At 29.8% G+C, this 13,516-nt stretch overlaps 2 protein-coding genes across 2 annotated transcripts in view; both read left to right on the top strand.

The window, feature by feature from the left end:
• The window catches only part of LOC129958417 (sterol O-acyltransferase 1-like), a 20,327-nt gene extending 16,034 nt beyond the window's left edge, over window positions 1–4,293 (top strand). Inside the window, exons 8-9 of the mRNA XM_056070901.1 lie at window positions 2,073–2,193; window positions 4,287–4,293. Of these exons, the coding sequence (XP_055926876.1) occupies window positions 2,073–2,193; window positions 4,287–4,293 (128 nt within the window). The remainder of the gene's footprint in view (window positions 1–2,072; window positions 2,194–4,286) is intronic.
• On the top strand, window positions 4,235–13,516 carry LOC129958906 (sterol O-acyltransferase 1-like). Its single transcript, XM_056071634.1, has 5 exons — window positions 4,235–4,465; window positions 6,834–6,932; window positions 7,494–7,623; window positions 10,632–10,774; window positions 13,022–13,516. The coding sequence occupies exons 1-5, from the start codon at window positions 4,346–4,348 to the stop codon at window positions 13,085–13,087; spliced, it is 558 nt and encodes a 185-aa protein (XP_055927609.1). The 5' UTR covers window positions 4,235–4,345; the 3' UTR covers window positions 13,088–13,516.

Raw genomic sequence — 13,516 nt, 5'->3', positions numbered from 1 at the left:
CCCTCTCCTAATCTATAGCTCTCGCAATATTAATTCAAATTTCAGTTTTTATAACATAAGGTTTGGTTAGATTTAGTTTGAATAAGTTATATTGACTTTTTCTTTAAATGCATCACGAGGTCCTCTTGTGTACAAGGCCGGCCACCCTGCCAACCACTGTACGAAGGAGTATTGACAGGAGCATCACGTGGGTTATTTGGGATGCAGAATACTTGAAAGATTTGGTACTTACCTGCTCTAAATGTCACCATATTATTCAGAGGATGTTCGGTTCTCGATGTCATATTCAACGTGACTAAGTCCACTTGCACAGAATCTGGAATTCCTTGCCACGAATCCAGATCTTAAACCTTTCCTCAGGCCACCGCAGTCTAATCCAAGATTGATAATCCAGTTTCTAATATGTCAGTTGCTGCCGGAAATATGCTTGAAATGCTCAAGATCTCTAGTAGAATCAATTCATTCAAAGCAATATAAATCTTCTGATATTGTTGATGCTTGCCTTTAACAGTACCTATCATTAAGAATTGAATTACCAATGTCTCTTTTGATTTCACTTTTTAATCAGTCATTTCTACTTTGTGTATGTGTAACACTAGCTACACATTTCTACCTGCGTTTTTCGATAAAAATCTGCTTAGTTTAATTTCATCTACTCGTTTTTACATTTTTGTCAGATAGCTTAGAATCTTTACCTAATATAATACAGAACACGATCTAAGTGTAGAATTCTCCCAAACAACATCAAATTTGAAACACCATTAGCTGATATTTAATGTCAAATCTTGATAAAATATTTCACTTACTACAGGTTACAAGGATGACGATGATTCATTCAGTTGCTTTCCCAGTGCGCAAATCTTAATTGCGTTCGAATATTACACTATTTAGTATTTCAGTAGCAAAAATGTGTCCCACTGAAAATTTTAATACTACAAATAAGATGATTATAAGAATTCCCAAGACTGTTAATCCTATTGTGATATCTCGGCTTTGAGAAGAAAAGATTATAAATATGAGACTCGATTTTTCTGAATATTCACTGTGGGTGTTGGCTAGCATTTATGTGAAACTTGCCGTCGATATTCAAGACATTCTCAAATGTGTGTGGTGTTAAAGTGTGGGGTGTGGCTCTGATGTTTTCCTAATCATCTAATTACGATTCAAAACAATGAGATCCTTTCTCAGTGTAGTCATTGTGCATAACATTCTTTTCATAGTTAAAATCTGGAAAAAGCATTTATTTAAAACACCTACAAAAAATAAATTCAACTTAAACTAAACGTTAAAGCTTCACTAGAATAAATCCGCTGTAATCGTGCGCATTATGAATATGACAATTTTTAAAAAAAATTTTTGACTTATTTAAAATATTGATAGTGATTTATTAAAGAGCCTTCCATTAATAAACAATAAATAAATCTAGAATCGAACATTGGTATTGTGATAATACTTTAAGCATCTTTACTTTACGCAATTGCATCATTAATTAAAATTGGTATTACTGAAAAATCAACTTTTTGAAATTTAAAGCATTGCAAAAGTTTATTGCATTATCATACGCCAAAGCTGCCTGGGAAAAAAATAGATTTATTAATGAATTTTTATTTAAAAATAGAATTAAAAGTTTGATAAATCCCTTTCAGAGAACTTACTACTGAAAAACATATTAGATCTGATTGTTCAGGGTGAAATAATTTGCCTGATCATGAAAATTTTGAATAATTTTTAAATTTGCATGTTGCACCAAATAATATGCAGGCAATATTCCAACCAACAATCATTATCATGTTAAAGGTAATAAAATCCTTAGTACCGTGGATGAATCGTAACAAGCAATTATGACAAATGTTAAAAATGCATTCCAGTTTTTTGAATTTCATCATTTTTTAATATTTTATATACGTTAAGAAGTTAAAATAAGCCTGCATGAAAGTAATTACTAAAGAAATTTCATAATTTTGGTAGCTCTTAATGATCTCTATTTTTTTCTGTACTTTTTATAAAATATGTACTGCTTTTGTTTTTCCATATTGAAAAATTAAAAATCTCTGTTTACGATTTTTTTTCAGATGATGATGAGGAATCAAACTCACCTCCTTGTCTAGAAGTAGGAAAACTGATATATTTTTTATTTGCACCTACATTAATTTACAGAGATAGCTATCCAAGATACAAAAAGGAAAAATCCTTGCATTCATTCTTTCATTTATGATATTTTACGAATTTTGCAAGTCAGTTATGCATATGTTTATATATATATCATCAATAAAATTAGACAAATTCTTGAAAAATGCTTTAACATATTTCTGTCGCTTTAAAATATCATCTCTATAATAGAAAAAAATTACATTCGTTAATTTACGTGCAATGTACTGCGACTGACAAGATAATAACCACATACCTCTGTTTTCCAAATTTCATCATGAAATAAAAAAAAACTGATTTTTTTTTTTTTTTTTTGCAAGCATGAATGATTGTGGGGGATTTTTTTTTTCTTTTTTATATTTAGTATGAACATGAGACCTACATGCTATGTCTATGTAATAAAAATCATACCATATTCGCTACTGATTGCAAAAAATTCAATTATTTCCTCCAGTTTTAATATTTGGAAAACAGAAATAAAGGACGATATTGCTTGCTATGCAACGGTATGTTGTTTACAAACAATATATCCATTTGTGCGAATTTTTCTGTTGCATAGATGAGATTTTAAAATAGCATGAACACATTCATTCATTTTCATTTATTCAATATAAGAAATAAAAATACACGAAATCGTAGTAGAAATAGTATTAAGAAATCATTTCCTTAATTTGATAAATGTTTTAAAATTCTAAATATTGTAATTATTCATAAATTCATTCGATATTGAAATAAAATTCATCTGCATATCAAATGAGATGTTAAAACTTTAACTATTTACTCAATCTCATCAGTGGCGAATAGTTCTTTTATGAAGCATCGATGTAAATTGATTTCTTTTTTTTTTAAAAAAAACAAACTTTGATTTAAAATAAATTTAAGTAAAAAAATTATTTCGGAAGTGATCTTGTATGAATGTACTAAAAATGAATTTTCTAATTTTAATTATTTTATAATTCATTAACACAAACATCAGAGAATTTTGAGACAAATTTTTTTCTCAAATTCACTATCAGATAGTGATACTATAGCAAAAAAAAAAATGCATCAGATGATAATTATATTCTGAAATAATTAAATATTGCATAATTTACTAATTTATAAGTATACTTAATTTGAAAACTCTATAATGCGTTCAAAATTGATTATAAAGTTCAATTTTTATTTCCTCACGTAGAAAAAGTATTGTAATCGTTAAAAAAAAATTTTACTCGAGATTTAAATGAATATATGTTAAACTGAAAACTTCCTGAGTTTGTAAAACACATTTTTGGCATTACGTCTGTCTGTGACAAATATAACTCAAATAAGCTTTGAGCTAAAGGGTTGAAATTTAGTATATAGTGTTTGCACAAAATTTGTGTATTTTTTCGAACGGCTTTTTTTTCAAAATACGTTCGAAAAATTCTAAATTACTAATACAATTAAAAAATATCTGGCCATCTGTCAACTTTTCAGTAAAATCCGTTCTGAGGAAGTCTGTCTGTACGGCTGTTTGAGGACAAGCTAACACAATAACTACAAAACGAAGAGAGATGTATAAAACTCAGTACATAAATTTAGCAACTGTATTGTAATTACGTATCTAGTTTGGAGAGAAATTCAACAAGAAGTTGACTACTTGTTGGCTTGTATTTTCAGAAACAAATAAACGCAGTGACTTAAAAATATCTAATTTAGCATGGGATTTGTAACTACAAAAAGCAGTTTTTAGCAAATTTCTGTTTGAATCGGTTGAGAAAAACGTGTCAAAAATACAAATTCGATTTTCGGATACTTTTAACACAAGTCAGAGATTTGTCGCCAAAAAAACTCGCCAAGAATGACACGATGCATTCAGTAAAAATGGTAAATTCACGACAAAGTTGAATAGATCATAATTAAAATAGGTCAATACCATGCAGGGTGCTCTCTGGGTTAACAGCTTTATTAGGGACTGTGAGTGAAAATTTTTGAAAGACTACTCCCTCTGGTTAAAAATAGGGAAAAGTCACGTTTAAATAAAAGTTTATAAAAGTGTTTCACTTTTTCTTTTATTTTCAGAACATCTGGTATTCGCTGGGGTTTCGTTGCCGGGAATCTTTTGCAATTATTTCTTATTGTATTGGGTGACTATATTGTCTACATTTGTTTCTTAGCGAATAGCTTCAACAAGGCGGGCATTGAACCCATACCCATCACTCATTTTGTGTGTTTGATGGCTATTGCAATCTTCGCAGGTAGTATGATCTCGTTCGTAACGTTTTATCCCATATTACACTGTTTGCCGAATGCTTTTGCTGAAATGCTGAGGTTTGGCGACAGATTGTTTTATGAAGTAAGTATCTTTCTAGTTGCGTGCTGATTTCATATGTTTATAAATGTTCATAATAACTGCTGATGGAGTGACTTCTTTTAAGATTTTTTCTTAAGCAGATTTTAAACACGGTTTTTTTTTGTTTGTTTTATGTGAGTGATAAATGTAATTTTCAAAATTCTTTAAAAAAAATCAATCTCACTTGTTAGATGAGTCAGGTATTTCTCATGACTTTGTTTGAATTTCAGTATTCAGTTTTATCATGATTAGTTTTGTTAATGTAACGAGATTTCCCGCTTTCACAACCAGGAAATCCCACGTGGGAGCACCTCGTAATTGAAAGTGAGAAGCGTTTGGCATGGTGGTTGGTTCTCGCCACCCTTGTAGGTATACGAAAATGTGGGGGTGGCTACTTCCTATCGATGACGGGAAGGGCTTCTTAGGGAAGGGTTGTACCGTAGCCGGTGATGGCCCTTAGGAAACAACCCCAGTTCCCGACAGTGTTGCTATCACGGCAGTCCAATCATTCTTTTTTCCGTATGCCTTCGAACGGGTCGGAGTAATTAGTCTATGATTCACCACCAAAAAAGTAATATAGCTGACAACAATTAGTTACTTGCTTCCTTTTTGAGTTTATTCCAATGCAGTAAATGAAATAAACAAACAAAAAAAAGAACCATCTTACTGGAAGCTTCATACAATTTTTGAGGATGAACAAAAAAACTCCTACTTACATTAGCTGTCCTAGTTTTAAACATCGATATTTTATAAGATTAAATACCGTTTTCTATGGATACATCCTAATATTAGCGAACAATTTAAAATTTTCATTGCTAGAAATCCAATACAGATATTTATTGTATATTTCTTTCCCATAAAATTCTGAATAACTTGATTGATTTCCTTAAATATTAAACTCCATTTTTTGTTGTGGTGGTTAGAACTTTGGAAAAATAAGCTTACTTTATTAAATTTAAGCGAATTTTTTTATTAAATTTAATTGCAAGGACTATTTTTATATATACCAATTTTATAATTTCATTTATAATTGTTATATGTAGATATCTTTTCTTTTCCAATATTTTTTTGATATATTTACAATAAATGTTTACAATTTTTAAAATTATAATAGATTGGAGTGTTCATTTAATTGACAATTAGCCGCCTTCGGCGATTAGATGTTTCGTTCAGTATGTTGGTTGTATTTAACTTCAATTAAATATCTTATAATAATTATATTTATGATTTTCTCAAAAATAATTTGTTAACTTCAAATTGTTAGAGATATTAAAGCTTTCTTTAATACCCCTCCAAGGTTTTTTGTATGTTGTATAAGTGAAATTTTCTAATAAAGTCTCAAGGCTTCCTCGCTGAAAACAGAGCTGTTAGTGTAATGGACCTTCTAATGTACATCGTATTTCACAGTGATATCCTAGTCATTTCGGTTTATTCCTCATGTGAATCCCATCTCTACTATTGATATGGATGAATGTGGGCGCGCTCTAAATGACCTCGAGTTACTAAATTTTGCTCAGATTTTGAGAAGTATGAATGGGCATTTCAGAGTGATTTCTATGAAATTTTAATTTAAATTTAAATTAATTAAAATAATTTAGATTTTTGAGGTAACTTCTGAAAAAAATATTTGTTTTGCATCGTTTTAATGTCCAGACAATTATCTTTTTTATCTTTTCAATGATTCAGAATTTAATTCCTGTAAGATTTTTAGATCTATATGTATATAATTAGGCTTTAAATCTATTTTGAAGAATATTTGACAATAATATTTCCATTGCTGTGAATGAAACGGAAATCGGTTTCATTGTTTCTTCCAGTACGTAATCGCATGATTTTCTTTCATTGTTTCATGCTTGAGAAGAAGGATTTTAATTAATAGCTGAGTAGTTTATAGACGAATAAAAAATGAAAATCGCGTCATTTAGAAGATGAATGAACTGGACATAATAGAGCTCTGACGTCATGGAGCTGAATTCCATTAAAAAGGTTCTTATACATGATGAACATAACTTATGTAAGACTATTAAAACTACACTGTTTGAAATCTAGATTCTATTTAGTATTGTGCCATTTTTCCTGGAATTGAAAGTGATATCTTCAAAGTTTGGCTCGGAACATTTCTATGAAGTTAAATCTTATGAATGCACGTTTGCTTTAGGAGAACGTTTCTTATTGAGGCAGTAAACTACAAGCGTGTATGCCTGTGAAAAAGAACATCCCTTGCTTTTTCAAATTAAATTTTGTTTTCTTTGATGCTTGTCTTTATCTATTTTACTCTGCTACTAATAACTGAAAGAACTGACGAAATAATGTATTTCTGAAAGTTACTTGCACCCAGAAAAGATGATACCTCGTGTATTTTTATTTAAAGGATTGGTGGAACTGTACTTCCTATACAAAATTTTACCGATCTTTGAATATACTTGTACATGATTGGCTGTACTTCTACATATATTGTGATATGTACGCTGTAAGTAACAAATTTATTTGCATATTTAAATGAACCACATAATGCATAAATGTAATAAGTTCTCTGTTTCGAGAACAGCGTTAGTTCATTTGGAAGACAAGCTGAATGATACGTTTGTGTTTGTATTTTGTGGCAAAAATTCCTCTAGAATTAATCTGCACGACACTGATGGTATTTAAATATTTATATCAAAGAAAAGAAAAGAAATCTTTAATAAGCGTTTTAAGAATTCAGTAATAAGTTCTAAGCTGAAATTCACATATATTATTCTATATATAAACTTAACAAAAATCTTAGATATTATAAGTTGAAAAAGAATTGAAGTGGATATTTGTTTCCAAATTCATAATTAAAAAAAAGCCTATTAATAAAAAAATTTAGTGAAGAAACAATAGTAAATATTAATTTCTTTCTACATAAAATATAACGCTGTATAATTTCTAGATTGTATTAAATCTTTAATATAATCTAATTAATTGTATTAAATCTTTTTTAAAAGCATCAGAATATTTTGCTTTTTAAAGGTATTTGATTATTTATCGCCGTTTATCTTTTGTTTAGATTTTGAAAAGCAGAACTGTTGCTATGTTGTCAGTTTTTCTGCTATCTGCAATTGTTCATGAATATATCGTAGCCGTTTCTCTCAGATTTATATTCCCTCCTTTATTCACATTATTTTACATAGCTGGTAGTAAGTATCCTTTTATGAATTACTTTTTTATTATTCTAAATAAAAACATATTTAAAGCACGTTTATATCTGTGTACTGTACTGCTTAAAGCACGTTTTTTTATAGGAACATCAGAATACAAGATATAATAACCGTAACCGATTATATGTCATATACATAATTTTTTAAATCTGTAATGAATACCCAGAAATTTTCTTCATTTTAATTTGCAATTTCTTTTTCTTTTAATATTAATTTTGCTTCTGTTTCTTTATAGTATTGTTTTCACTACTTCATGATTACACGATTTTGTTTTCACCTTCACATTTTAAAATTATTTTCAAATTTTCAACAAACTAATAAAAGCGTATTTAGAAATTTTTTAATTAACCTTTTAATAAATATTTTGTAATTAGCTATTGTAAATATTATGAAATCTGAAAATCCTTTTTTCTTGAAGATTCAATATATAAATTGAGCCATGCATATGGAGTCAAAACTAAGTATAAAATCGATTTTTCAGTATAACTGAGTATAAAAGTGATTATAAATTTCACGTTTATAGAAGGAATCAAATAAAGCTAATACAAGTATTTAAAACTGCTTTGGCATGTTTTAACAAAACTAAGAATGCGTTTTTTTGTAGAATTGAATACTTTTGAATACGCCTTATTTAAACCGTTTATAAGTGAAATTATTTTGGGATTCCTCAAAATGGATTTTAAAATATCAATATAAAAGTTGAAAGTATTTTAATTAATTTAAATTAAAAAACATTAATACTGAACATTAAACTTTGTCAATAAATATATTAAATTATCTAAATTCAGTAGAAATATTAAATTGAAAAATAACATTTATATCATATCGAATAATAACAGATATGGATTAAACTTCTTTTTTCCTTTGGAGTGGAAATTTATAATAAAGATTTCCTATATAAAATTTGGGATATTTTTACAGTGAGATCTGAGTATAAGTAGGACAATGAAAATTGACTTTGAAAAATAAAAAATAAAGTTCAAAAGTTGACTGATTCGGCCCTGAAAGTCCTTCTATTCGTCATAAAGTGCTAATTAAAATTCCTGACATGTTGTCGAGGTACTCTTTGTTCCTTATCCGTTGTGGCACCTTCCCGATAAGGTGGGAAAAATCGATTTTTAGCTGTCTTTAGACTAAAAACCGTAAAAAAGTAAAAATGAAATCGGTTTTTAATAGTCCCTATGCTAAAAAAAAATTGAAATCTGTTTTTAACTGTATCTAACCAGAAACTGTAAAAAAAAAAAAAAAGCAAAAATGAAATCGATTTTTAACTGTTTCTAAATCAAAACTGGTAAAACCTTCAAGAAAAGGAAGTTTGGGGATGATTTGCTTGAGAAATTTTCAGTATACTGTCCACCGTTTCCTCCTGCCAGCTGAAAGCGCAAAAACTGCATGTTTCACAACATATCGGAGTGTTTCAGTGGTGATAATATAAATGTGTTGCATAATGCATGTTTGCAATTCACCTAAGACCGCATTCGGACGTCTGTACACAACATTTATAGGTAACTCCACAGGGTTCAAGTATGTTGATCATAACGGCCAAGCTGTTGGAAAATGGCGACTGATAATTTTGTCATTTCCAAAGTGAAGAATCAAGAGCTGCTTTGCTGTGTTGAAATGTCCTGGGGAGTGCTACCCAGCATAAAAATTGTGATGTCCACATCCACTCTGTTGCAGTGTTGAAATGAGTTGTTGCGCAAAAGAGATTCATAACGTATCCTATTGACTGTACCGGTTATAGGATTCAAAATATCAATCTGTTCAAAAATTAAGCAATCAATAATAAAGCCTGCCGTAAGCTCTCACCACACGGTGCCCTTTTGAAAATGAAGAGGTGATGGTTGCATTTGGAACATATTCTCTCTTACCAGTGTTTTGGAATTGTGAATGTCGACAGAACTTTGGAGAATTAAATGGGCTTTTTTGTCTACAAAATGATTTATGGCTATGCATTGTCCATTTCCTTTGAAGCAAAAAAAAAAAAAAAAAAAAAAAAGAACCGGCTTCAGTAATAGCTCCTCGTTTTGACAGATCAATAGGAAGTAACTCCTGAAAATGTGTAATTTTGAATGGGTAGTATTGCAAGAATGACAAAATCATGCACACAGATATGTCTGAAGTCTGGAAAATTCCCTATATACTGCGCATTACCAGAGCAGTACTTGGCACTTTTTATAGTGGTGTAGCCACATCCTCCCCTGATGTCGAAGCAATTGCTTTCCTCTCTATGCCACATTTCACTTCAAATGAGCCCGTCTCTTCAGCTTTATCAATCATCTTCTTCAGACCGAATGCTGTTATTTTACCGGAACCGCTTCTAAAATCCCGTAACGTCCGGGATTACTTGAAGGTAATTTTCGCATAGTCACCATTCTTGTAAAAATATTCATAGTAGAGACACGACTATCTTCTGAAACGCAGAAACTGCTTGTTCCTTATTTTTATCACAAGAATAATGTGAGCTGCGTCATATCATGTCTCTGAATTTGCACCTTTAAATTAACACATCTTTTAAAGCAACAGATTTCAACATACTGTGAAGAATACAGCCCCATATATCGGTAAACTTTTGAATTTTTTCATTCATAAAACGAATTTTTCAATATGAAATATTGTGTCATTCTGACCAGTAGTTCTTTATTAACAGCCTTTTGAAAGTGCAATTTTAATTATAATCAACCGATACATTGCTTTACTATTTAAGAAATATTAGCTCCAGTATGCTTTATTTAAGCTCATATTATTAAATACTCTTTTTTATAGGCATAAGAATGATTTAGCCTCTCTTTTAACCCTTATTATATGAATAATCATAATTTATTAAATTTTGGCATGTTATATCTAAATCAAAGTTACATAAATATCTAGTTTTAATTTATTCAAATTTTTCCAATTTTTGTATTCTTTTGTAACTGTCTCGATCTTAATTTTTTTTTTTAAATTTGCACCAAACTATTAATAAAAATCCAATATTTTTTTTTCAGTTATATTCATTTTTATGACTCGAAGAAGAACCTCAAACTTCTGGAACTTTTTCCTTTGGTTTACTTTGTTGCTAGGATATGGACTTTTACTAGTTTTCTACTCTTTGGAAATGTCTGCCAGGATCAACTGCCCGAGGATTTTAGTAGGTTTTTCCTCCTTTAACTTAGTTTTACTTCCTACACACGAAGTATAGAAAGAGAAAATATTATACACGTCAAAAAATTGCAAGTCGAGATTTCGTTGAAACTCAACGTTTCAGAACTGCCTGAATCCGAAAAACACGTTTCTGGAAGTATACTTGTCTGTCTGTGAACACGATAACTAAAAAATGGTTTGAGCTAGCCGAGCGAAATTTGTTGTATGGTTTTTACAACAAATTTGAAGATTTCTGTCAAAGTTTGAACAAGATCATTTCAAACGAAGGTCTGTCCCTTCAATTGTTCCAGTATATCTTAACACGATAAATATCAAACAAAAAAGCTGGATGGATAAAATTTGGTACCCAAATTTAAAATTTAAAGTGTAGACCTGCATTTAATTTAGAACCAAATCCGTGCAGGGCTTAACCATCTTTCACAAGCTTTTCTTTACTTTTTTCTACACTTTAACGTGATGACTAAAAGATTTTAAATATGATATGTGATTTTGAAACTATCATTGAAGTTTTATGTCAAATTTCATTTTTAATTGGACGGGAAAAAAGTATATACATTCGATTTTCTGGTACTTTGTACTAACCAAATCCTGGCGATTAATCGCCAAAAATCGCATGCTCTTTCGTAATCATTGTCTAATATCTATTCTCTATCTTTCCAATTGCATTTAAACAGAATTCAAAATCCCAAAAATCTGGACTGAAATTTGATTTATGGTTTTATTATCATAATCACAAATCTATATCCCTTTTTTTAGATTAAATCTATCAAAGAATGAAATGCTTGTTGGTGTATCCGTTTGCTCGTATGTGAATTCGAAAATTTATAAATGCTTTAAGCTAATTTGCGATCAAACTTGCAAATCTGTATAAATTAAAGAATCTAATTGCTCTACTGGAAGTTGACTTGCAAAAGAAGTGCTCGATTCTTTTCTTTACGAGACGGAACTAAGCACAGAACGCGATATATTAGATTGTTGAGATGATACTTCCGTTAGTTGAAAGTTGGGGTATAACGCATCCACATCTCAGACATCAATGTTAATGACATGCACTGTTGCATCCTTGTTACTTTTTTCCTTTATAAATTAATATCTAGAAAAAAGTATCTAGAGTTTTTTTATCACTCAGCATGATTATTTTCACTATCACTCAATGTCTTTCTATCACTTTCAATTTATCACTTAGCATTTTATCTTGTGAGAAAATTATGTTGTTTTGGTTTGGGGTGTTTGAAGCCTCGAAATGCACGGGCAGAAAATCGGCGATTTATCGCTTTTGAGGCACCAGTTTTTTGCTTTTAGGGTTGTTAGAAAATGATAATGATGATTGTCACATTTGGTGACTTATAGCCAACAAAAGGTATAAAATGGCACGAATGTTTGCCATGTACCCGATTCTCCGGTCTGGCCAATAAAGGGGAGGGACGTTGGAAGTTATCGTCCGGAAAAGCGCATAGAAGAAAAGTGAAATGAACGCGGAACAGTGAGAGAAGTATCGAAAGCTATATAATATATGTTTGTTTTTTTTCTTAGTTTTCAATTTTTCTGGCTAGCAAAAATTTTTGGAGCTCGAACGATTTTGAGAATTAAAAAAAAGTCGTTTTCTAAATATCGACGTATATGCGTAATCTGATAGTTACGTAATTTTTTAAAACCGGTTTAAACTGGCTTTGCAAGAAAAAAATCTGGCCTCGCGAAAAAATTTTATTGATTTTAAGATTTATTTATTGATTTTAAGATGGTCAAAAACCATCGCTTTCCTAAATGTTGGTGATTGCGAGATATGAGTCATGTGAGAACATGTTTTTCTATCGGATCGATACCACTTTATTTAAAACAAATAATGTTATCATATGATTACTTGAAATTTGCGATAGCAGATTTCAATTTTTTTCCCCCCTTCTTTTCTTTCTACGAGTTCTTTTAAAAATGGATCACATATAATTTTTTTAAAAAGTTATATTATGATGAAATTCATTTCAGATTTAGAAATAATTATATTTTAAAACATTTCATGCTCGCATTGACAGTAGGTTCGTAGTAATAAACTAATTAGCATAAACTTTCTGCTTTAGATGCGTAAAAAATTTTGAGTTGTATTAAATATATTTCTGATTTCCAAAAATTCCAAACTAAAATGATGGATATAATAAGATTAATTGTGATCGATTACTTTATACAATATCATGTTCCTCAATAATGAATAATTTATTATTTTTAATTTCCTTTACAGGATTCTTGGCTAGACTATGCAGTTCCTCGGTTTCTCCATTGCAATGTGATATCTTTCCCAGTTTAGCGTAAAAGTTTAGTTAAAAAGTTTTTTAGTAAAAATATAACAATCTAACTCGACCTGTATTCTAAATAAATAGAATTCCAGACAATCCAATGAAAATTTAATTTTGGATATATGTCTAACATGTATTTGGAAATAGAGTGCCTCTAATTTTGGGAGACTTATTTAAGTAATATTGTAAATTAGAAATTTTCGAATATGTCCAAACTTATTTGAATATCATTAAGAGTGTATCTCACTTTCTTTAATTATTTTAAACAAACTTTTAAATCGATGAAATTAAGTATGTCTTACTACTGTAGATGTAGAATTCTAGAAACTTTTACAGAAATGGAAGCTTTCAGGTTTACTAAATCTTTTTTAAAATATTTTAAATCAGTTATATCTGATTAATAATTATTAAAGAAAGATAATTCAACTAAAAAATACATT

Source organism: Argiope bruennichi, chromosome X1 (assembly GCF_947563725.1).
Source record: "Argiope bruennichi chromosome X1, qqArgBrue1.1, whole genome shotgun sequence".
NCBI classification, from domain to species: Eukaryota; Metazoa; Arthropoda; class Arachnida; order Araneae; family Araneidae; genus Argiope; species Argiope bruennichi.
This window is presented reverse-complemented; position numbering and strand designations above follow the sequence as displayed.